The sequence below is a fragment of the Pleuronectes platessa genome, chromosome 19 (assembly GCF_947347685.1).
Source record: "Pleuronectes platessa chromosome 19, fPlePla1.1, whole genome shotgun sequence".
NCBI classification, from domain to species: domain Eukaryota; kingdom Metazoa; phylum Chordata; class Actinopteri; order Pleuronectiformes; family Pleuronectidae; genus Pleuronectes; species Pleuronectes platessa.
Window position 1 is genome coordinate 8,682,584 of NC_070644.1, and position 25,849 is coordinate 8,708,432.

Genomic DNA, 25,849 nt, shown 5'->3' on the forward strand with positions numbered 1-25,849 from the left:
GCTGACAGAGGCCGAGGAGCAGCGGCTCTGACGGGCAGCGCTGTTTGTGGGAGCCTGTCTCTATGGGGACCAGGGTTATCCGTGTAGTGCACCTGTTCACCTGCCGAGGGCGCTGCGGAGGGAGCCCTGACACCGACACCACTGTCTTCGTCATATCTCAATATATTATTAAGTGTTTACATTTTTTTTTTTTTTAATGATTCATCCGCTGCGTATGATGATGCTGCATCTACATCGACCTGGAGGAAGAGTCCAGAGATTTAATGTTGCGTTGTTAAAGTTGGTCAGTGGACTCGACATCAGAGAAAGATTCAAAGTAACAGAGGCCAAGACGTACTGGGTCAGTCTGTGATCTGGTTCCAAAGACACTGGCCAGATGCTACATGTCCCACAATGCAACTTTGTTGAGAAGGAGTATTCATATCTAAGTTTATTTATTTGTATATTTCTATTTCTCCTTTATTTGACCAGTAACATCCCATTGTCATGAAGTTCTTCCTCTACCTGGTCAATATCGACAGCACATTAATTAAAAAAGCATAAATACAACAGGGACTAAAGCACAGAGCAGACATACATAGGAATCAATGGAAAGCGCAATGACATTCTTCGAAAAATAATTTCAGAAGAAGAGCTTTCAGATAAGTGCAAAAGAATAAAAAGTCTTAGGCTACCTCACATTTCCAGGTAAATTCTGCACTACTAGCAGCTTTCGTGGTGGTAAGAAGGTTTCGTGGCAGTAGATTTAGATCCATAACTCAGTAGTAGAGGATGTAACTCTACTATTGAAAAGTTGGTCTTCTGTACGAAATCATATTTAGCAAGAAAGCATTAGCAAGATAGCAGCATTTAATGATATGATCGATACATCTAAAATTAGACGATTTTTAACAGCATATTTTTATTTTTACAATCTAATTTATAAAATATCACCTTATATTGCATTTTATAGGATGATATTTGTATGATCTTTATGTATATAGTTTGCATGTAAAAGGGTATACTTGTAGGAGAAAAGGTTGTACTGATCATGGTTAAAGTACTCAAGTAAAGTGCATAACTGAAGTAATGTTGATCAATCAATTAGAAAATCTATTATCAATGATAAGAATATTGATTTGTGTAAATTATATGGTTTAGCAGCAGCAGTCCATAGTACCATGGTACTACCAGTATGCCACCACTAGGGGGCGACATACACCACCTTCTGCTGTGATGGGGTAGTTTCTGTTCATTCTACTGTGATGGCTGTTGCATTTAATCTACTTGACAACCATAGAATATTTCAGAAAAATAAATGATGTTCAGAAAATAGGAAATTTGAAGCTTGACAGTAGCTTTTATTGAATCAAGACAATTTTTACAAAACATTTTGAATCAGGAAATACTTTGCAAACTACAACTTTGCATGAACATTATCTTTGAATTACATCTTCTCTTTAAAAACATCTTTATCTCTGGATTAGTTTATAAAACATGACATTTTGACACTTTAGACAACACTCCTTCACGAAGTGCAGGCGATGCCATCAGACACACAAAGGTCCCCGGTTCTTTCACAAACAACGTTCTCCACCATGAAGACATCTTCTGTTTTTTTTACAAGAAATCTCACAAAGACATTGCTTTTCTGAGGAAAAACAAAAATCACACTGGCACTATTTGAAACCGTGGCAAATGTAACATTTCAACTTCCCACAGCAGGTCTGCCGATTTAACACTTTACAGGTTAAACGTGGTAACCACAACCATTGATTTGAGAGGCAACATGACATAAAGATAAACAGTCCTTCCATCATAAATGATCACAAATTAAATACTCAGCACCAGCTGAGAGAAGTTTGTTCTGTGCTTTCAGGTCCAAAATCTCCTACGAATCTCTCTCGCTCTCTGAACATGAGTGGACAGTGTAATAAGTAACATGAGAGGTGACTCATATATATTTGATCATTAACTTACTCAGTGATAAGACTTATAAATGTAGTTCAGTAACAAAAACCTGTGTCACTTAAAAAGACAAAAGAGGTTAAAATATAATTAATTAATACTGAAATTTTTAAAATAATCTATAAAAATGGGGAAAAAAAAAGTCTGTACAAACTTAATGCAATGCAAATCCCAAAACATACCATTTTTGAAGACCAATGCAAAACAAGATTAAAATAAATCCAGTGAATATAGCAACACAAGAGACAAATAAATAGCCAGTGTACACATCTAGGAGTCACTTATTTCTGATATACACTCCTTCGTTTCTAATCTTCCCCATACATAACAAAGCAAAAAATAAAATAAAAAGCATAAATATAAAAGCATCTTCTTTAAATTTCAGGTCAAAAAAAGCACATAAATAAATACAAAATTACTAAAACGGTTCTTATCGTTAGTATAAAAGCTGATAGTGAAAAAGGAGCATCTTCAGTCTTGGATAGGTTTGTCACTCTTTCTTTGTTTTATATATTTCTCTTTGAATTTAAGAGTCAATTCAACAAGTCTCTACTTAAACTGTTCTGGGATCAGATTCATCTGTGAGTGGATACTCGTGGGCGGGCTGCAGATGCCCTCTGACCAATCGGACATGTTGGAATGTGGGGACGAGCTGGACCACTGGTCAGGTGAGCCAGGGGAGGGAGTGAGGAACGGGTGGTCAGGGACCTGTAGCTGGTGGTTAGGTGTGTTGTCCATGGGGCCAGAGTAGCTGTGCTGGGAGGGAGGGGTGAGAAACTGGGTGCCGACGATCTGTGTCTCCTGCGGCATCACAGTGTGGATCTGCATGGAGCGGCCCAAGACGTTGTTCTGTTGCATGTCGGAGCTGGTCAGCTCAATGCTGGGGAAGGTCTGGTTAAGGGACTGGCCGACTGTGGTGGAGTTGGAGTTCTGGTGCTGGAGCTGCCGCGAATGTGCCTGCTGCATCATGTGCGCGGATGAACTGAGGTGGCTGGTCTGCATATTCTGGTAGCCCATGATCTGAGACAGAGTGGCGGTGCTGACGCCATGCAGGGGACCCATCATGTTGTGGGATAAGGGCGCTGCTTGCGTGAAGCCTCCCTGCTGGCCTATACCAGGGTGCATCCTGGAGACCCAGTCACACTGGCCTCCTCTGCCTCCACCTATGGAAGCCGTGCCCTGACTATTTGGGCTGGACACAGGCATGTGAGAGAGACGCGGTGGGTTTAGGTCAAAAGACATGCAGACCATATCCTTACCCATGCTCATCTGGCCCATATGAGAGTCTCCATTGCCTTGTAGGTGATTTAGAGACATAGGGGGGGACTGCTGGAAGGGTGACGTCATTTGAGGAGAGGCCACATCAGATAGGTAGCCATGCGGAGACTCAAGGGAATCAACCGGCGAGAGGACAGCTGACGTGTCCAGCAAATTATTCTTCCCATCTAGAGACTTCTTCTTCTTCATCCTATTATCTTTGCCCCCGTCCTTCCCTCCTTTTCCCCCGGAGCTAATTTTGCGAACCTTCTTAGCAGAGAGGTTGGGCTTCAGGTTGCTAAGGTAGTCATTGGGTGAGCAGAGAGGCGGAGAGAGGCTGGAGGTGCTCATGTGGCCGCTGTGAAGCCCAGGACTCCTCACCACATTGTACTCGTCCAGGAGGCGGACGATGTCGTGGTGCATGCGCTCCTGGGCAATGTCTCTGGGCAGCTGGTCCAGATGGTCGGTGATCTCACGGTTGGCAAAGTGCTCCAGAAGGACCTTGGCGGTCTCGAAGCTGCCTTCACGGGCTGCGAGAAAGATCGGTGTCTCCTCCTAAAAGACAAAAAAAAAAAGACAGGTCAAAAACTGGAAATATACAAGGCATACACAATACACAAGATATACTACTGTGCATGAAAGGGAGTAATTACATGTCATTTCACATACCTTGTTGTCTTGCATGTCTTTGTTGGCACCATTTTTCAGCAGCACCAAAGCTGCCTCGACATTGTTTACAGCCGCAGCCCAGTGGAGAGCAGATTTACCTGCAGAGAGAGAGGAAACAAAGAGAGTTAATATCACACGAGACCTGAGCAAACTGAGGGATCTTAAAGGACTGTTGATCCTGTGAATCTCGATGTTGATAAAACGTTATCTACCAGAGTCGTCTGTGGCGTTGGCATCGGCGTGGCAGTTGATAAGTTCTTCCACCATGCCCTCAACCGCCAATCGGGCAGAAAGGATCAGTGGCGTTGTTCCGTCATGCATTCGGGCATCGAGATCGGTGGCACGGTTTCGGATCAAAATCTGCATGAACAAAGGTTTGTTTAGTTCAGTGCTTTCAAGCTGCAGGACAAACTCAAATCAAGACCTGGAGAGATGAGGTTACCTGGAAGACTCCCTGTGCATCTGCAGCCACAGCGGCGTGAAGTGGAGTACGGCCCATGTTGTCTTGAACGTTGGCGTCGGCGCTGGACTCGAGGAGGCGTTTGGCGGCATCAGAGCGGGCATACCGAGCAGCCAGGTGGAGGGCGGTCTCCCCAGTGCGGTCGGTCTGGTTGTGGAGGTTGGCTCCCTGGTAAATAAAGTCAGTGATGATTTCTGCCGAGGGGTCTTCTTCCTCTTCGATGTTTCCAGTCTCCAGTCCTCCACCGCTGCAGGAGGCGATCATCAGGGGAGTGAAGCCATCTGAAGGAGGAAGGGCGAGGATTATAATGTGTTCCCAATAATTTGTCATGATTTACAGGAGATAAAAGTTGTATTGATTGAGAAAGTCTGACATCCAGTAATGTAAATGTACGCACCTGGTCCTCTAACATTCACATCCATGCAGTCGTTCTCTATCTCTCCCTGAGGAGGCGTGGGGGCGATGGATGGAATACGTAGGTCAGCAGCATCCATGTGCTGCTGTGTCCATTTCCTGTGGTCAGTACGGTCGCTCAAATCCAACATCGCCTGCTCCTCAAACTGAAAGACAAACCGATAATTACAACGTTAGCATCGGTAGGCGGCAAAAATGTAAATGGTTGTGATTGGAGCATTTTGTAAGATGAGAAAATCGCTAATCTTACCCTGAAGCGCCTGCTTTCTAGATCCTCATCACCCCATTCACTTTGATTGTCATCCATGAGATTGATGTCCGGGTTTTTCATAGGCCTGTTGAAAAGAAGCAGATTAGACCACATACATGACATTAAATACAAACAGCACGCGATACCAGTGCTGCCAGTAAAAGCCAAGAAAACACAGTTAAAGGTAGAATTTAAATTCCACTTTCAAAGTCTACTTACTTCAGTCCAACAGAATCCTCTCCCAGTGGCTCTCTGCGTTTCTTTTTGCTGGGTTCGGACACTTTGAATCCCTCTGGAAACCAGAGCTGGCCGTGCTCTCGCCGCCGCTTACGAGACACCAGAACACCCAAGCAGATGAAACCCAGAGCAGCCAAGCCCAGGAAGACCACGTACATGGGGTAGAGCTCTGAAGAAGGTGGAGTTGGTCTCACACCTGAAGAGATAGTCAAAGTCACAGAGGGTTACTTTAGGTTTAAATTTTGTGACCACTTTTAACCTTACACATATTAACTATAAGGAACATACTTGTGACAGCTTCAATATAGGGAACATTGAGATTCCCGCTGGAGGCCAGGGCTCCGAGGAACGCAGCTACATCTGTTGCACTCTGGAAACATTCTGAAGACTGCTGGTAACACTGACGATTGTCGATCTCCAGGTACACCACAGACCTGCAAGCAGAAATTAAAATAATATGTTAACATTCATACGATTTTTCTGTATTGCCAATTCAAATCATTTTATCACTCAGTTCTTGTGGTACTCACCCTTTTACTTGCAAAGGATCCAACTCTCTGCGTTTTCGTGGGCTGATGACGGCAGAAACCCGCTCCTTCACCTGACCCAAAACGTTGGAAGGCATTGAAGCCCACTCAGGCCAGCCGTCTGCAGAGCGCTTCAGCACATTATGTTTAACCAGGTCCTGTTCGTTGCCATAGTAAGGGAAGATCATGGGTTCCCCTTTGGCATCGCGTCGGAACACCACGTTGGTATGGAGGACGCTGCTGATCTCTCGGAGGAAGGTCGAGGAGCGATTCTTGAGTTGTTCTGGTGAAATGTGAACCACCAGAACCAAGTGTCCATCAGCCAGCTTCTCTGGCATGTTGTTAGCACAGTCCAGACCGTCCCATTCACATTCTGCGTTGTTGCAGCCCTGGTCGCAGTGACCGTCAGCATAGTGGTCTTTACAGTACTGGTCATAAAGTGGGCTGAAAAACCGAAAAAAGACCAGTTAAGTATACTGAAATGTTTGCAAAAGACCAAATATATGGCAAACAACCAATACAAACATATATTTCCATCTGTTTTCCATACTTACTTGCATTGGCCTTCCTGTCCTTGGCAGTCAAAGCCATCATAAAGGCAGCCGGGGCTGTTGCACTGACCATCACACTTCCCGTCGTTGAAGTATCGCCAGCACTGCAGAGCAGCCGAGCAGTTTTGCCACGGGTCATCGAAATTCAGCGAGCAGTCTCCTCCATCCCAACCACAAGCATGGTTGTTGCAGAGGGAATCGCAGATGTGGTTGCCTGCCCATTCGTCACACTGAGGAATCTCACAGCTCACCTCCACTTCCGGAGGCGGGGTGATGTCCCGACCGAAACCTCCGATAAAGGAATAATCCAGGATGTGGCACAGCAGGCCGTTGAAGTTGCTGGGGCAGCTGCACTGAAAGAACGGGGCTTCTACGGTGATCTGGCACGTTCCGCCATTGTAGCAGGGGTTGGAGATGCAGAGGCTGTCTGTGGGGGTCTGGCACTCCGGGCCAGTGAAGGATGGTGGACACAAGCAGCGTGGGACCAGGTGGCCTGACACACAGGTGCCTCCGTTCCTGCAGTTCAGACTCCCACAGGAGCGGGAATCATACTCACAAGAAGAGCCAGTGAAGCCCTAAAGAGACCGAAATGCAAGGAGGTTATGATATTGTATTATACCTGAGGTTAAAACAGTATTTTGTGGGATGTGATGGTCTCAGTAGATCTCATTGCTGCACTCACAGGTGGACATTTGCAGATGAAACCATGAGGTGTGTTACTGGCAACAGCACATGTCCCTCCATTTCTGCAGGGTCTTCCTTTGCAGCCGTCGAACACTTTATCACAACGCTGACCTGGAGAACAGAGGTTCAACGGTTAAACACACTCGTGAACATTTAGACAATGCAGACAGGCATGTTGCATTCATGTTATTAGCCATTAGGTGAACATCTGTACCTGTATATCCAGTACGGCATTCGCAGCGGTAGCTGTTGGTGAGCTGAATGCAGTTGTACGACCCTCTAGGGTCACAGGGGTCGGACAGACACTCGTTCACGTCGCCTTCACAGCGCTCGCCTACGTAACCCGCCGGGCACGTGCACTGGTAGCCTCCAATGCGGTCCACACACTTGCCATTGTTGAAGCACTTGGGCTCGTTGGTCAGTGGGTCAGTGGAGGGGTTGCAGTCATCCAAATTAATCTCACAGTGGACACCTATGGGGCAAGGAAACAGTGGGTTAGGGGAAATCTCTACCCCCTGTATGTGTGCATGTGACGTTATATTTAGGGGTTGAGTTTACCTTGTGTTCCTCTGGGACAGGAGCACTTGTATGTGTTGATGAGGTCGATGCAGGTGCCTCCATTCTGGCAGGGCTGAGACTGACATTCATTGATCTCTTTGGAGCAGTTTACACCATGGTAGCCAGGGAGACACTGAGAGAGAAAAATAAAGATTAATCATTATAGGTAAATCAGTCACTTAAATAACATTTTATTCAAAAGCAACTAAGAAAGTTTTTTATCTACTTTGTTTGGGTTCTAACACCCAAGGGGTATATCTAACGAGCTTTTATTAAACCTATCATCCCTACCTCACAACTGTAGCCTCCCAGATAATCAGTGCATGTGGCTCCGTTCTGGCATGGATTGGGTGAACATTCGTCCACTTGCTCCTGGCAGTAACTCCCTGTGTAGCCGGCCTGGCAGCGGCAGTAATGTGTGTTTCCAGCATCCAAACACTGGCCGGAGTTTCTGCACAGGTGACCCACCTCCACACCTGAAATCCACAAGGAGGAAGTTACAGAATGTCCAAAATCACTCTCAGGACTCACATGTTCAAGAGAGGAAAGTTGGTTATATCATGTGACAGCAATTAAGTTTTGGCGGCCTATCGTACCTTGCTGTTTGGCTGCTACCTCACAGGACACGCTAGGGATGTCACAGTAGATGCCAGTCCATCCAGTCTGGCACTGGCAGGTGTAAGAGGCTCCCTGTTGCCAGCATGAACCTCCATTTTTACACGGAGAAGAGTCACACCAGCGCACAAGATTCTATCACAGAAACAAAAAGAGAACATATTTAATGACCTGTACAAATGGAGGCAACGTGTGAAACAGACACAAAGCCGGACACAGTTACTCAGACAAAATAAGACTTTTCCTCACCTGACAGTTGACTCCTGTGTAGCCATTGGGGCAGGTGCACTTGTACGTCCCATAACTGTCAAGACAGGTTCCTCCATTGAGGCACGGTTTGGAGTCACACTCGTTGATATCGTACTGGCAGTAGCTGCCGGTGAATCCAGGGAGACACAGGCAGGTGAATGCATTGATTCCATCCATGCATGAGCCACCATTGAAGCAAGAGCTGCAGGAACACAAGAGAATAAAAAATGTTAACATATTTCTTTGCTCACTGTAGATTGATAATTCCGCTAAGCTTGACAGTTGAATGAGTAGAGTACAAATATTTGTTCCTGTACCTGTCAGTGCAGTCGTTGGTGTTCATCTCACAGTTGATGCCACTGAAGCCGGGCGGACAGGTGCAGGTGTAGCTGTTGACACAATCCGTGCAGTTGGCTCTATTTCTGCAGGGGTTGCTCTCGCACTCGTTTATGTCCTGCTCACATCTGCCTCCACGGAACCCAGGCAGACAGGTACACGTGAAGGTGTTGATGCCATCGCGGCACAGACCACCATTACTGCAGGGATCTGAAACACAGAAAAAGGAGGATGTAAGTTTGCTGTTTGCTGGTTTGAAGTTGCAGACAATATGGGAAGTTGCAAAGGTGTGAATCTGTTCCATACTTGGTTTGCAGTCGTCCATGTCTGTCTCACACTTCTGGCCAGAATAGCCCGGCTGGCACTTGCACTGGTAATCACCCATCGTGTTATGGCAAATTGCACCATTGCGGCATGGGCTCTTCACACATTCGTTGATATCAACCTCACATGTTTGACCTTGAGATAAAGAAAAAATATAGTTTAAGTAAAAAGATTTGCCATGTCCAGTGGATGGATAGACGAACTGGCAGGACGTCTAACAGATGATGAACAGAAATGAGGGGATGTATATACCTTGCCATCCTTCAGGGCAAATGCAGGAGAAGCTCTGGTAGTCGTCCGCCTCCTTACATACCCCACCGTTTTTACAGGGTCTGGGGCTGCAGGGGGCCAGCAGGATCTCACAGTTCTCACCTGGATGAGGACAAAGGACAACATCAGTATATGTGTTGCACTGGTTACATAGAGAACCTGCTCCTGCTTTACGACTTCAACAACAAATAACGAAACCACAAAAAGGATGTTTCTAAATCAATGTTAAAGATTTCGTTTCTGAATCCCACTTCCTTATCCATTTCCATGACGACTTTGTTAAACAGGAAGGCCCTTCCTGTTCTTCCTGTTTCCTGCTATTGTGTGATCACAGACAGGAAACAGAACAGGGCGGAAGTGGGAATAGGGCTTGGAGCCGGCTCCAGTACTCCAGCTTATATTAGCCACTGTGGTATGTTATTCCTAAACACACACAAACTCTGTTATCCCGGCAAAGCAGACAAGCAGATCTTTCCACACAGAGGTGCCAAAAACAGACCATCCCTATTAGTGGCTACTGGCTGATGTTTTTTAAAACAACAGAAGATAGGGTAGGACAGGGCCAGGTGGAAAGGGATGGTAGAGGGTATGATAGGACAGGACAGGATAGGATAGCAAACTGAGTCTTAACTTAAGTAACGATCCAGGTAATAGTCTAATCTTTTGAGTTTAAAAGCAGCTATGTGTCATACCAGTGTAGGGCAGCAAACAGTTGCACTTGTATCCAGCCACATCATCGATGCAGGAGCCCTGGTTTAGGCAGGGGTTGGAGGCACACTCATTGATGTTAGTTTGGCAGTTAGGTCCTACAGTGATTAGAGATCACACTTGGGTTAGATATCAGCAAACAAAGACACGCACTCAATGTCCATGAGCAATGCAAAAGGAAGGTAGTGATGAGGGGTCACAGGGGGTTATAACTGACCAGTGAAGCCAGCTCGGCATGTGCAGTGGTATCCGCTGGTCATGTCCTTGCAGGTTCCCCCGTTCATGCACGGGTTGGATTCGCACTCGTTATTGTTGATGTCACAGTTTGCCCCGCTCCATCCAGAGTCGCAGGTACATTTGTAGCTGTAGTAAAAAATGCAAGAGAAAGTCAGTTGTGTTTATTAACTCCACGTAGGATGTCGTGTTTTTGTCTGACTTTCAAACTTAAAAACTAGATAATGAGTCCCCCTGTAATACTTTTGGGTGCTCATTCATCTCGAAATTTGATCTTTGCTCACCCATTGATAAGGTCCTGACATCTGCCGTGGATGCAGGGGTTGCTGCCACACTCGTCCACCTGAGACAAGCAGGTGGGGTCATTGTAGCCCTCTGGGCACAGGCAGGTGAAGCTGTTGATGCCGTCCACACATGTGCCCCCGTTGTGACAGGGGTTAATGACACAATCATCGATGTTGATGTTACACATTGCTCCTGAAAGACAATAACATTTGATTTTAGGAGTTGCAGCAAATATTCCTTCAGACAGACGTGAACTGATAAATATCTGCACTGTCGGACACCTCACTTTGTGTTGTCGTATTCTTTGAGCCTTTATACGCTGCTAGCTGAGGTGCACTGTGTGGCTTTCGGACAATAGAGAGAGCTGACACTAAAGACTCCCTCCACATTCAACAGGCTGAAGCTGTGGCAGCTTCAATGTGTGCCTAGCCTGGCGGCCCCTGGAGGCCCTTTTGCCTCTCCCTCATTGATTGAATGGGGCCCTGTTGAATAGGCATAAGGAGCTGGATGGGGGGGGGGTTGGTGTTGCAGGGAGAGGGGGGGGGTGGGCTGTCGCTACTCACCCTATTCACACATGCACCACACCACCCCCCACAGAAGTAACCTCACCCAGGGCTGTTTACAGGGACAGAAGGCCAGACCCATTTCACACACGGCCGAGTAACAATTAAACCCCCCTCTGATCCCCTAGCCCGGCTCCCTCCTCCTCTGTTCCTCATCAATCAGGGAGGGAGAGCCCAACTGCCTGATCTTCAGTTACAATAGTCCTCTGTCCCTCTGTGTCTCAGTCCCGCCGTGCCCTCCACACTCACCCCGTCATCACAAAAAGATGGACGGGAGAAAAGAGGAGGAGGGATGCACAGCAGCCTGCACACACACTTGTTCCTCCCTGCCCCACTTTGAGCATAATGACACAGCTGCTACCGGTCAGAACCGGATCTGCTGGCCCCATGAAAGGGACGAAGACAAGCGAGGTCCAGGGTTGTGATTGGGATGAAACTTTGTAATTTAAGTTTTATATATTCTAGTTTATTACAGGTAGTCAAGTTTAAAGTAGCAATGTGAGTTATCAGTGGGATTTTTGGTTGTTAATCATCCGACATGTGATTAAATGCCAAGTGATTTTCCTTTTAAAGTATCATCTTACAGACTCTTTACAGGCTGAAACATCACAGCCCTTTCAAGCGGCCGGCAAAGTTAGTGCTTTGTGTGTGTGTTTGCATGTGTAGCTGGTTGGGGACTGTGTGCCTCTTTCTATTACCCACACACATCCCGAACAGGCAATCCGACACCATTGTTCCGGAGGAGTGGTCCCGCCAGCCAGCTGTCCTACCTACCCCTCCCAAAGCTCAGGGGACAATCCCACCGCAGCCTGTAAACTCCACCCAGTGCTCTCTCACCTGTGTAGCCCGGCTCGCACGCACACTCATAGCCGTTGATTTTGTCGATGCATCTCCCGTAGTCGCAGGGTTTTTTCTTACAGTCGTCCAGGTTCACCTCGCAGTTGAAACCTATAGAATTGGAGCAGAAGTGAGCAAAGTTCACATGAGGGGAATGTAGAGATTTAAGCTTAAGAATTTGTCACAGTTAAATGTGGAAGTCTTAAAGTCTCACCTGCAGTGCCTTTGGGGCAGGCACAGTTATACGTGTTCTCCCTGTCCTGGCAGGTGCCGCCATTCTTGCAGGGCTGACTCAGACACTCGTTGATGTTGGTCTCGCACAGGCGGCCATTGTAGCCGGGGTGGCAGTAGCAAGTGAAGGAGGCCAGGCCGTCCTTACAGGTGCCGTAGTGGCAGGGGTCAGAGTAGCACTCATTGATGTCGACCTCACAGTGCTGCCCTGTGTAACCTGGATGAGAAGAATACAAAAAATTAGTATCAAGACGGACAATGGTAATGCTCATTAAAGTCAGTGACACAGACAATTACAGCTGTGCACAGAAATTAAGGCAGTCAGTACTTCCACTAGTGACGTGCTTGAGCTAGTGGTGTAAACCATCTCAAAGTGAGTTTTAAAGTAAAACATATGCACCAAAAAAATCAGGTTTACCTTCAGTACATTCGCAGGTGTACTTGTTTGGACCGTCTGTACATTTAGCCCCATTTTTGCAGGGTGTGCTGGCACACTCGTCAATGTCCACCTGACACAGGTGACCTGCAAAACCTGCAATCGGATCGGACAAAAAACAACATTTAAGTCATGTTTAGATTATGCTTTAAAGGTGAATTTTTTTATCATCTCGTTTCCATCGCGCGAAATATAATAAACAAAGAAGAGAAAAACGAATTTGCAACTAAAGTATTTCTGGAGGACACTGGAGGTCCTAACGAACCATTCCTCGACACTCCCCCCCCCCCCCCCCCCCCGTTCAGCTCTTACTGTGCAGTGAAATCTCTCTTTCAAACCACAGCATAATAGCCTCCAGCTTACCAGGCCTAAACCAATCCCTGCCCCCAATTTTGGCGCTAAGCTCCAAAACAAACTCTCATGCCCGCCAAATATGCTAATGTTTCTGCAATCTGATGTGCTGCACGCTGGTCACCCGAAAGAAGTGTGTTTGACAAGATTAGAAGATAGTAAATCATTTACATCAATCTAAGAACCATGCACACTCTACTCATTGACAGATATATACGTTAATGATCCACTCTTTTATAGCCACTTCCCTACTCCAAGGATTGAATAACCTATTTCCAAGACTCCATTCACGCTATCATATCTCCGGACCAGATAATGTTCTCACCTTTGGTGCACTCGCAGTGAAAGGAGTTGATCTTATCAACGCACTTGCCATTGTTGAGGCATGGTTGGCTGGCACACTCGTCTGTGTTCATGTGACAGAACACACCCTCATATCCTGAAAGTTACACAGTTATTAGTGAAAATGTGTTTCTTTTCGTACCCAAATCATTGTCCAAGTGTTGAATAATGCTCCAAAATGATTAAAACGTTTTGATGTTCCTACCTGGCATACAGATGCAGTGGAACCCTCCGATCTGGTCCAGACAGGTAGCGTCATTGTGACAGGGATTAGACATGCATTCGTTGACGTCCATCTCACAACGAGGACCTTCATATCCTTGAAGACACCGACACTGGAACGAGCCTTTGGTGTTGAGGCAGCGGCCGCCATGTTCACAGGGGTTGGCACCTGAAGCGTATAAAAAAAAAAAGATGTCACACATATGTGGTCCTTTATGTTCAATAACTATGAAGGAATGAGCTTCTGATCTAAAGAAGAGGAAGGAAGCAGCCGGCTCTGTAACTTACCGAGAGAGCACTCGTCAATGTCCAGGTTGCAGGCTGACCCAGTGTAACCGGGGGGGCAGGTGCAGATTGCCTTGCCATTGACTGGGTTGGTGTCACAGTTGGAGCCCTTTTGACACGGGTTGCTGATGCAGGCGTCATCAAGGTGGCACAACAAACCTGTGAGCCGGACAAAATACACGTCTTTGTCAAAAATGTATCATTACGTCTCATCACTAAATTTATATAAAAAGAGATCAGGATCTGGGTAAACCAGGGCCAGATCCAGGGGTGGGAATTGGGGGGGTAGTGGCCACAGCTGAAATCTGATTGGCCTGAAGTATCCCTTGTTAAGAATTAAAATGTTCTTTGTTTTTGAAGTACACAATATGCTACAACATATTCGACAATGTGTGGCTTTGCTCAAAGCCATAAAGTTAACAGTAATCAAATAATGGCTTAAATGTGCATTTTACTGAATCAGGAATGTTGCATGGATGTTGGACCCATAATTGGCCCCTCTGTGTAAATTGTGGCCCCTGATTTAGAAAAATCCTTGATCCACCTCTGATGGGCACACTCTGCCAGGAGGAGTCGTACCTGTCTGCCCATGAGGACACTCGCAGAAGAAGGAAGCAACGCGGTCATGGCAGGTCGCGCCGTGGTAACAAGCTGCGCTGGCGCAGTCGTCGATGTTCTCACTGCAGTCGTCGCCAGTCCACCCGTTAACGCAGACGCAGTGGTAGCTGCCGTGAGTGTCATGGCACGTGCCTCCGTTCTGGCATGCGTTGGGCATCAGCTCGCACTCATCCACGTTTTCGGTGCAGTACTGACCTGGCAGGTAGAAAGAAAAAGGGGCATGAGCACAGTGTAAGGGAACGTTTAAGAATGGGCAAATTCTTTTTTTTAAGGAAGATATTCTTCAAAAACGTTAAAAACAATTACCTGTGTAATGTGGTGGACACTGGCAGTTGTAGGTGTTCACACCATCTACACACATGCCACCATTCTGACAGGTGTGACCTGGACAGTCGTCGATGTTAATGTCACAGTGCTGACCTGTGAAACCTGAACAGAGAGGAAGAGGAGGCTGTGGTGAGTCATAGAAAAGGATCTGGCAACACTTGCTTACGGTTAACAATCAAGATTCCCTCTTCCTCTCGATATCACGCTGCACTTAAGTGAGAGATAAGGTCCATTTATCCTTTCCTTATCCTCGTGGCAGATTGTTTTATTGCCCTGTAGATGACAGAGCGGCTTGTCTCCTCCTCAAACATCAAACAGCCAAGTGGGTGTCTGATTAACTATCAAACCGCAGCTCTGCAGGTGCCTGTGCAGCTCCGCTATCTAAACGCATTCCGGCACGGACACCCACGAGAGACACACAGCGTGGGTTAAACTTTAACACACAACAGCACATCATCCTTATTCATCTGCATATCTAAACAGCCTGCTCTGTGCTGGTCATACACACACAATCAGACAGTAGAACAGCAAAAGCATTGAGTCTTTCAGAGCAATAGAAATGTGCTTTGTACAATGTGGCTTAAAGGGAAAAAGTTTCTCCTCAGCTGCTCCACTGACGCTAAAGCAGTAATAAAAACCACACATGATTTTCAAACACTGCAACACAATTAAAATACCAAATAGATTGACTTTATTAAGCTTAAAAGAAAGTTTTTGTTGTGTATTTTTGTGTGTGTTTGACTATGCATTCATCTGTACGTGTGGCTGTTGAGGATTATCTGAAGGAAACGTCTGTACGACTGCATCCTGTCGGTGGAGGCTGGCAGGGGGAGAGAGAGAGCGGAGGGGGTGCTCACTCCACCCAATCAGTATTTACTACAATAACAGGCTGGTTTGTAGGTCAACTGATGTAAGAGAAAAACAAAAGTGTTTGTGTTTTTGTTGCTAGACGAACCAGATCCAACTCCGTATTGCAAGATAACCACTATCTCTTTCTGCTAACATACGCGTTTATTTTTATAAACAGACTCTGCATTTGAACTGCAGAAGCAGTAGGCTAGTGACATGATTATGGGGCCGGAAGCTTTCTGTTTGACCAATCACCATTGAGCAAGCTTTGATTGTCTGCAGGTAAAACAGTACGCGTGGAGAGCAAAAGAGGTGGAAATGCATTAGCTGTCGGCTTTTTAATCGATTGAACGGATTGGCTGTGAGGATGCTTATGAGTAGAAGTATGTCTAGTGTGAGATACCTGGCAGGCAGCTACAGTCATAGATGGTGTCTCCCTTCTGGACGCAGGTGCCTCCATTGTGGCAAGGTGAGGGGCTGCATGGCATGTAGCGGGTCTCGCAGTGTTTGCTGGTGTACTCGTGAGGACATCGGCAGTGGTACGAGCCCACCTCGTTCACACACACGCCACCGTTGACACAGGGGGAAGGACTCTGAGCGCACTCGTTGACATCTTGCTTGCAGGTTTGACCGTGGAAAGAGGGCGGGCAGGTGCAGATGTAGGTGGAATCGAAGGCCGAGCACTGGCCGCCGTTCGCACACGGGTTGGAGGCACACGGGTTGGCGAGCTGGCATGTTTTGCCTGGAGAACAACACACCAAAAGAATGTTATTCATAATTATGGTTCATGCAGAGATGAGGCAAAAATGCACATTGAGCATATGAAGTTTTTGCTGCATACCTGACCACCCAGGTGAGCAGCGGCAGCGGTAGGTCGTCAGGGAAATGAGATCACATGTTCCTCCGTTGCGACAAGGGGAGCTCATGCAGGCATGGTTGTTGGGGGTCAGGCATAGACGGTCGGTGAAACCCAGGCGACACACACAGCGGAAATCAAAGGTGTTGTCATGGGAAACTGGACGGCATTCGCCAGCGTTGCGGCAGGGTGAAGGGCTGCAGGGGCTTGGGTACTGGCACCGGCTGCCTACGTAGTCACTGGGACACCTTGGAGAAGAGAAGAGAGAGAGAGAGAGAGAGAGAGAGAGAGAGAGAGAGAGAGAGAGAGAGAGGGGGGAAGCAATTGTGGTTAGAAAAGTGGGATCTTTTTTTTATCATGGGAACAATTATCTAAACAAAAGGGAATGAGAGGAGGGGGTAGACGAGGAGGGGGACTGAAAGTTTCCCGCCCAGCAATGTCCCACTGCTGCAGGACAGGGATGGCATGTTGTTCTAGTGTGTCTCTCTGGATTAGGCTCCCTCAAAACCCTGAAAACACACTCTGCTGGGACAACAGATGCCACAAAATTGTCTAGCCGTAACAGCCCGTTCCCATCTACCTTTCGGACCCACGCTGTCCGCACTCATCCTGTATGATCGTAGAGATCAAGGGGACTGTGCCGGCCTCAGGATGTCCTATATTGAGCAATGAATTCAGGCCCTAAGCCCCTGGTGCTTCTCTCCCATGCAGACCAAGGACAGGATAGAAGTTGCTACAGTCACATAGCTCATACTGGCAGCTTATGACTGGAGAAGACTCACACACAGAAGCTGGACAAAGACGAGCACAGAATAGTTTTTTTTTGGCAACGTGACAAATCATGAGGATCTCAATTATTGTGTTTTACAACCTGCACCATGCTCAGACATGACTTTACATGCAGCTTGTACAGCGGCAAAGTTCTCTGGTCACGTGCAGGATCCTTTTTAAGTCAGCAAAAAAAGGTGTTTATGTTTGAATTGGGGCTTGTGCGAGAGTGTGTGGTTGTGCATATGAGAAGTGTTTATGTGCGAGGAACGGCATCTGTTGGCCTCCCCACTATCTCCGCAGGGAGCAGGTGCGCATGTTAATGAAGGCAGCTGTTGGACACGACTCCTCCCCCCACCCCCCTCCTTTCTCCTCCTCTCTCTCCCCTTATCCATCCCTCCCTCCCCTCTGTCCCCTTGTCAGATGGGGGTGCCGACAAGCCAACCTCTCCTCCGGGGATATAAAGAGCCCATGTGAAGTCAGCTGTTGCAACTTCTGTCTCTTGAAACGCCCCCCCCCCCCCGCACCTTCATCGCCAAACCACCTAGTTCACTCTTGATTGTCCTCTTTCTTACCTGTTCCTCATTTAATTTCCCTTTTTTTCCCATCCCAGCATCAACTCTTTCTCCCCTTTGACTCTCTCGTACAGATCTATTTTTCTCGTTTCTCCCCCTGCGTTGACTCTTAACAGTTCCCAGCAGTTTGCTTTTTACAGCGTTCCCCTTTTGTCACATGGGACTGCTGAAAACTCCCTTTCTTGACTTAGTTAGGTGAGACCAAATCTGGGAGTTTTTAACAGTCCCGTGTGCCCCACACACACATCCCAGACAGTTGCAATTGGCAGACGATTGTAAAAGCTTCGGGGGAGGCTTTGAAGTTTCTCTGCTTTACGTTACCAAGAAAACACACTGAATGATCACTGTTTTGGTATAAAAATCCGTTCTGTGTGTGTGTGTGTGGTTGTGTGTATGTGTGTGACTAACTGTAATAGATACTCTTTGTCCTGAAGTCACTCCCGTCAGAGATAAAGATCCACCCCACACATGCTGCAAAACGCCGCACACACACCACGGCAACAGGTCTCTCACCGCGATGCAATGTCCCCTCAGGCCAGAGCAGATGCTTCCCCGACCTCTGACCCCCCCCCCCCCCAACACTTTTGTGACTGTGGGATGGCCTCTTTGCCTTCTCTCTCCTCTCTCCCCACGGGGCCTGATCTGCCATCTGCCACTCTGGGGGTGACTTTATCCTGCCGACACAAAACCAGCCCCAGTGTGTGGTGGAAATGCCAGCGCTGCGGAAAATCTTATGTAAATGACTGCGGCCAGTGTACAGTCCTCGTGTCTGTGTGTGAGTTTCACTTTTATACTGTGTGGGATTGTCGCTTCATGTCATATTATTTACGAAAGTATTACACATAACCCTCTTCTCTGTTCGCTCTCACCACACCCTCTTTTCTCTTTGAGCAGCCATTTGTCTCTGTCCTTTTCTCTTTCATGCATTTTGTCTAGTTAGCTAATGTTCCCTAATAATTAGCCAAGTCTGACCCCCCGGGGTACACATCTGTTGGTAAGACAGAGAGCAGAACAGCAAAGCATGGCTCGAGGAAATGAAAAATGTGCTGTGCCTGGAGGGCTCTGAACTCCCAGCACAAGGATCAGTGACTTTAAAACTGCAGTAAGGGCTTAACACTGAAAACAAAAGTATGTGCACCATACATAGAAAAAGATATAGATTGAATTATTTGGTCAAGTGACTTTATTCTTTTCAAAAGCTTTCCTGTAAAACGATTCCCCCTCTTACTAGGTCTTGTTTATTCAAGCAAACCCTTAAAGTGGGACATAATCGGTGAGAAAATGTGACATTTTGAGGTGCAAATCAAAAATTGAAGTTGTCACTTTATAGAGTTGGATTTTTTAAACAGGGTCCTGAAACTATTGTCTAAGATATTGTCTATAATTAACACGCATCAAAGAGATAAATTTACAGTGATTGAGCCATTTCCTTTCCCAGTAAGAAGATTTATGAGGTCAGTCACACCAACCAGGACACAGCGCCCACTTCCATGCTCAAACACCAGCTAAAAACCACCAGGGTCGTAACTTTTCCACAGTGAGGTCCACTGCGTGTGACTGAGTGATACACCTCCAGCTACTGGCAGCACATTCAATTCAATTACTCTCAAAACACAACGTCCCACCTTGCAGTCCAACAAGGAGAAGCACCTGCCTGCCACTCCACTTTTCTTTACGATCTTTATCAGGGACAACACATCTGCCTAAGTACCTCATAGCCTGGAGTCCATGAATCAGGTGCATACGTAACATGTAGCCGCAACATCCGGAGTTGGAAACTGAACTGGGACAATTATGATTTAATCCCCACTCTTTCTTGGTTGTCTGAGTAGAAATACCAACAGCATTAAGGATATGAGAGGTAACCATCTGTTCCAAACGGATAGCTTTTCCACTCTGGCATGTCATTTAAACGCAGATAAAGAAACGTGTAAGTGTACGAACATTTAACCCATTTAGCCCAACTGCTCTGACTGATCTGCCAGAGCAGTCTGTGTTCTCTACATGTGTATGCTTGTGCTGGTGCATGTAAACTTTCAGCGCCCACTAGAGCCAAACAGCCTCTTATCTCTCTGCTCTGACAGTGCAGCTTTGATCATCCCGCTCTGAGGATCCCCAGACCCCTGGATCCCCAATCACTGCCCGGTCTCTAAGTGTTATTCTGAGGCCACCTCAACACTAAATGTAAGTCTATGTATTGATTATTTTCTTACGGTTAAGCTCAGCTTCTTTCAATCAAACGTCAATAGCAATATAGAGTTTCTATATTTCTCTAGGGTAATAATGATCGAACCTTTTTCCTTAGTGTCCCCCCCAACCTTATTCACAGCTGTATCTCAGGGGCCCTGGCATCTTGGGAATGGGCCTAACTTGGGGAGTGGCAGCCGCAGAGCTTAAACCCCAATAAAAGCTGAACACCAGCAGGCACACTTGACCCAACCATGCTCCTGATTCGCTTAAACCCACATGGAGCTAAGCTTTAACAGAGACCTGCCCGGTAATCCTATAGTAGGACAAATGCAGAGCAGCATTCCTTAGGGGAGAGCGAAACATCTTCTTGCTACTGGTACTGTTCTCTCTCAATACTGTCTTCAATGGTGAGGCCTTTTATCGTCAACATGCAACATCACAAAGCTCCGTGCAAGATCATAGAGATGTGATCAAAACAACCACATCAGACTTTCACTAAATTTTCTATCTTGCGTCTATTTCGGTTTGCCTTCTTGCAGTATTTGAGATATGTAGCGAGACAGTTGCGATGTTTTCTGGGTTTATAATTAACACTCACCTCAGACCAGAACAGTGTCTATTTCAGCAAAGCGGCATCGACAGTCAGCCAGCAACGCAGAGGCAAGGTTGAAAGGCAACAACCTTTCGACCTCGCCTTGCCCCCATTACTGTCTCACAAGTGGAAACTAAATTTGACTCAAACGGTGCTGTGCCCTCACATGTTTTAAGAGACCTACAACTAAATGACTGGGGCGCCATGGGAAACAGGAAGCCCCAGACCTTGAGATAACCTCTCAGAATCATGACCAGATCTTCCCCATTATGGTGATTCGCCACCACAAACTAAAGCACACTTTCGAGTCTAGACAAAGTTTTCCACAGGCTGAAACCCTTTCCTGTTTTGAACTAAGCGTTTGACTGAATATGATTTTAAGCAAGTCTAATCCATCAAATATATGCTGTTCCCTCTTTGTTAATTTTGAGTGTATAAAATACAACATTATCCTGTATTTTTTCAAAGAAATCAAACCGAAATCTGACTCATTGACTTTTGTTTTAACGTACGAAAACATCATAGGTAGGTAGTCATAGGAAGTATAGCTTCAAACAAATGATGAACAAAATGAGTTGTTATTTAGCTTAAGACAAAAGAAAAAAAGTATCTATCATGACATAACCACGGGTTAAAAACAACATTAGTAGAATTCACTGGATGAGAATAAAAACTCCATAACTTGTATTGAAGGTAATTAGTTTAGCAAAGTAACAATAATTGCGATATAATATTATCTTTAACCTCTTGAGTTTATGATATTTTGAGGTTATGTTACTTTTATATTAAATTTAAATGTATTATTTTGAAAATAACCTAATTATGCAGATTATACTGTTTTAACAAAGTGGATGGAAATGTTTTGTTTGGTTAAAATTTGATTTTCCTTCGCATACCCTGAGGCTGTGTTTCATTTAGGGTTTGTGCCTGTTATTTCTTTTATTCTGATGAAATAATCAGCTTTAAAAAATATATATATTGAAAACATTATCCACTGTTCTCTAATGCAGTTTGTTGGACAGACTGAACATGTTTCTCAACCTCCTCTGTTGTTATTGCCCTTTTACCAGTGTAGGTAGCAGCATTTAACAAGAGAGCTTTGAAACTAAAGCTGAGCCTAATAAAACTAAGAGAGAGAGATACACAGCAGTTAAATAAACAAGACATAAGCCAGATCCAATTTCAGGGATGATCCTGATTGACGAGACTCAAATTAACAAGGGCAGATATATTTTTTTACCACCAGGACGCACATAAAACAACCTTTCTGCAGGAAAGGCAATTGAATATCAGTTTTGTCCCAACATAATCCCACTAAACCCTTCCATTAGACATGTGATTACCACAGTTTATACCAAGCCTAACATTGTTCTCTATGCCAACATGTGATTTTACTCTCTGCTCTCACACTCGTGGGAACTGTGCTAAAAGAGGATTTAAGCCTAAAATCTTACCACTCAAATCTATGTCGCCATATGTTTAAACTCAAGCAGCAAAAAAACACAACGCACAACATGACTCGCAGCTAAATCCAGGAGCTGCATATCTGGGTTTAAATCATGTTTTGCATTGCGACCTATGACCTCCCATTGAACATTGTGTAACTGGAATAAACATCTTAACCTCACGCGGCTCGTATCAGTCTGAATCTGGAGCATCGCATTAACTCGGCTGTCACGGTGCCAGCCTCTTCTTCTCCTCAAACTGTGTGTCAGTGATAAGTTTCCCCAGGAGGACGTTCCACACGTCACCAACACACATTCAGAGGGACATTTGGCAGTTATTGTGGCACAACATCAGCCCCCCTCACCCCAGTATAGGGACGCTACACTCTGACCCAGGGAGCAGCGACGCTAAATCCCCCCCCCCCCCCCCCCCCCCCCCCCCCGTGCACCCTGTGACTGCTGGCTGCTCGGTTTGGCAGGGATGAATGATTAATGAGAGGGAAAGCGAGGAGGAAGAGAGAGTGAAGCTGGATGAAGAGATGCTCTTATCCTGTCCCTTTTTTTTAATTGGGCCCGAGCAGAGATGGGCACCACAATAACAGCTTTGTGGAGGAGGAGGGTGGAGGGAGACTTTCAATGTGCACACGTGTGTGCGTGTGTGTGCGGAGTGTGCAGATTAGATATTGTGAGTTAGTGGCCGTGGGCTAGTAGCATGGGCTCTTAGATGGTCCCCCCTTTTCCCAGCAAACCAGTGAATTGCCACCCGCCCCATAACCACATGCCCTGAGGGTAGATCAGGCCACCCCTGAGCTTTTTACAGATACAGACAATATAACACAGGTGGATATCCCAGATATTTTTCCTCTTGCACAAAATATTCAAGACATAACAAGTTAGCAACTCACAGACTTCCATGTAGCAGCTAATGGGAATATGTCAGCGTATTAAGTATCTCAAATTAGTGACAACCCCGCCAAAAGAAACGTCCCACAATCTGCCTCTCTGCCTTTTCCCACTTGTTTGCCTTCAAATTTCTGCACTTTATTCCAATTAATCTCACTCTCTCGACATCCAATCCAATTACATTTCTCGGCCATCTGGCTTTCTAATGGAGATCACAGGCCGGTGAGGTGGTGGGGGACGGAGACAGAGGAGGGGGATGCATCCATTCAGATAGCAGAAGGGGGGGGGGGGGGGGGGTAAGGTTAGTGGGGGTTGTGGCAGTGGTTCGATGTGTGTGTTGTGGGGCGGCTGTGGCATGATGGGAAGCCCCACTCAGATTAGTCACAGAGCATTATTCTGACTGCAGGACAATAGGCGACGGGCGGCGGGCGAGCCCCAGCTGTCGCCCGTGAAAGACCAGAAAAACAAGATTTAAGACTGGACGCGTCCTCTCACTTTGCCGGCGAAGGGGTCTTGCATTCATTAACAAGCCTACTGATGGAGGTGGGGGGTGGGGGGGGGGGGCTGCTTTTTTGTCTGCAGCCTTCCCTCTCTCACCTCTCCAGCACTCTGGAATTGCACTCTTTTCACTTCTTCACTTCTTAAACTCTTTTCTTCTTCCGGGGGAATGTGTGCAGCCTCACAGGGCAATGTGACTCCTGGAGGGGTACAGGAGCACCACACCGGGCCAGAGGAAACTCAAGGGCCTCCTCTGGTTGCTGGGCACGGGGGCCCGCTCAAAGGCTGGAATGAAGAGGGGGAATATGTGGCCCCCTTTTCTTTGCAACTAAAAAAAAAAATCCTTTCAAGTAGCAAAATTACACTGCACTGCACTTCTAAAAGTTCCACAACACCACAATGAGCTATGCTACAAAGCGGCAAGATAGCATTAAATGTTAATGCAGTTGAGGTCTAAACTGCAACATATGGGGCATTGCATGTTGCTGCTTTTTAGTTTTGCTTGTTACTTACTTGCATTCTCCATTTCCATTTAAGGTGGCCTCACACCTTCCTCCATTCAGGCATGATTCAGTGGGTAGTGAGCATTTTAGACCTGTTGAATGCAGGAAAAACATTAAAACTCATCCTTGATCCAACATGAAGTCATATAACAGACATTTATTTATAGTGCATGGAAAATTACACATATTATTAGTGCATTGTCAAACAAGCCGTTTGGGATTAAGTTGGATTAGGCATCCCAATTTAAATTATTCATCAGTGAGATTCTCTGGATACAACTTTATTCACAGGAATGTAATATTTAATGCACACTTGCGCACGCCTGCAAGTCCTGGTTGATCTTTTTAATTGATTTGTTACACAGTCGCCCGTGGGGAATATTGGGTGGCTGGGGGGGGTTTACAGTGGACAGCGGTGAGTCCAGAGCGGACGCGTGGTGCGTGGCTTGCGTGGGGGTGAACGCGCGGCAGCAGCAGCAGCTGCGGGGCTCAAGATGCGGAACAAAAGAAACCAGAGTCCAGCACGAGCCATAAAACACTCTCCTCGGGCATTGTTTACCACCGGCAGACGGGAAGAACAGCCCCTCCTCCTCCCCCCGCCACCACCACACTCTCCCACACTTGCAGACAAAAGGTGCACCCCTCCCCAGCGTCCCCCCAACACACGCACGGACTTCCATTATCTCCCATGTTATTTAAAACCGGTTTCTCGGAGCAATTTAAAAAGAGAGGGAATTCCCTTTACTACTTAAAACTCACTGTTTTCCAGTTAAATATAATGAAACTGTGTGGTTAGAATAAAGAAAACAGCCAATTAGAGGCAGTTGTATACGTTTAAATCCACATGATAATACGTTTAGAATTAATTTGTGCATTACAAGTAGGCCCATAAAGTTGATTACCTGTGCAGACATTACTAAACAGTTAACTTTTAAGTGCACAGCCACAGCGCACCGCAGCGTATGGCTCCTGCACTTGTTGTGTGCCAATTAAACACGATCTACTAAAATAAAAGATGGAGGGTAGGGGATTCATTGGAGTCCTAATCTTCTGCTCACAGTGAAATGGCTCTTAGAATTGAACCTGGTGCTGATCAAGTTTATAGGATTTTGCACCAACTTCTCAGAGGAAAGATTAGATTTGGTGGAGCTTCCTTCCTGAGAATCGGCCGTGGTGCGCAGCCTCCTGCCTGTACGAGTGTGTAAGTCTGTGTGTGTCTGTGAGTGTCTGTGAGTCTCAGTTTACCTTGTGAGAGGACGATCGCTGGAATCAGAAATGTCAGTTTCACAAAGAAACGATACATTCCTCCTCTTCAACTTCACAAATGTCGCTGAATCCCGCGTAGGGCTCTCATAGATCCACCAGTTTGGTACACTCCAGATGTGGGCTTGAGGTGAAGAAAAAGTATTCCTCTGTATGGGGAAAAAGTTAAATCCGACACAGAGAAGAGGAGGAGAGAGACGGAAAAGCGCAGGAATCACTGCATAGATGTTAGCCGGGTGCTTTCTGAGTTCTCAATGAAATCTAGAGGCAACTCTACAAGTTCCTCCCACTCGTCCTCCCCTCCCCCCCCTGTTCCTCCTCCTCCTCCTCTCCCCCTGTCCTTTTCAGACTCCAGATAAAAGCTGCCTCTTTCTCTCTCCACGCGCTGTTAGAGGCACAGACACACTCTCTCCTCTTGCAGTCCAGTGTAGTCTTTTGAAATTAACAACATTACACATTGGTGGAGAATAAACACATTTACTCAAGTGTTCAACTTATTTGGATACAAAGGCACTTGTATTCAATTTCTATATGTATCTGGCAGTTATATAAATACTGTAGAAATCATGATTTCACCTTAGTTTATAAAATTTATAATGTGGACGCAGTGCATCCATCTA

General features: G+C 46.2%; 1 protein-coding gene across 1 annotated transcript; it reads right to left on the reverse strand.

Annotated features, from left to right (window-relative positions):
- Positions 1–1,319: 1,319 nt before the first annotated feature.
- notch1a (notch receptor 1a) lies at positions 1,320–25,507 on the reverse strand. Its single transcript, XM_053447642.1, has 34 exons — positions 25,212–25,507; positions 23,977–24,058; positions 16,478–16,740; positions 16,040–16,378; positions 14,767–14,889; positions 14,422–14,655; positions 13,846–14,001; positions 13,541–13,726; positions 13,319–13,432; positions 12,625–12,738; positions 12,190–12,423; positions 11,976–12,086; positions 10,575–10,767; positions 10,274–10,419; positions 10,041–10,154; positions 9,331–9,450; positions 9,061–9,213; positions 8,736–8,964; positions 8,419–8,620; positions 8,151–8,304; positions 7,846–8,030; positions 7,555–7,687; positions 7,211–7,468; positions 6,995–7,107; positions 6,316–6,887; positions 5,765–6,205; positions 5,523–5,668; positions 5,217–5,430; positions 4,998–5,082; positions 4,731–4,893; positions 4,316–4,614; positions 4,086–4,233; positions 3,874–3,971; positions 1,320–3,759 (listed from the first exon to the last, which is right to left on the reverse strand). Exons 1-34 carry the CDS (start codon positions 25,267–25,269, stop codon positions 2,497–2,499), a joined length of 7,443 nt encoding a protein of 2,480 aa, XP_053303617.1. The 5' UTR covers positions 25,270–25,507; the 3' UTR covers positions 1,320–2,496.
- Positions 25,508–25,849: the final 342 nt, after the last annotated feature.

What these genes read in the sequence shown, in the direction of transcription:
- notch1a (XM_053447642.1), bottom strand. Translation starts at nt 25,269, where the DNA reads ATGTATCGTTTCTTTGTGAAACTGACATTTCTGATTCCAGCGATCGTC. An exon ending in GTGTCCTCATGGGCAGACAG is followed by an intron (nt 14,002 to 14,421) that starts GTACGACTCCTC and finishes TCCGGCTCACAG; the next exon opens with GTTTGTTGTGCCACCTTGAT. An exon ending in CCACTGCATCTGTATGCCAG is followed by an intron (nt 13,433 to 13,540) that starts GTAGGAACATCA and finishes TGTAACTTTCAG; the next exon opens with GATATGAGGGTGTGTTCTGT.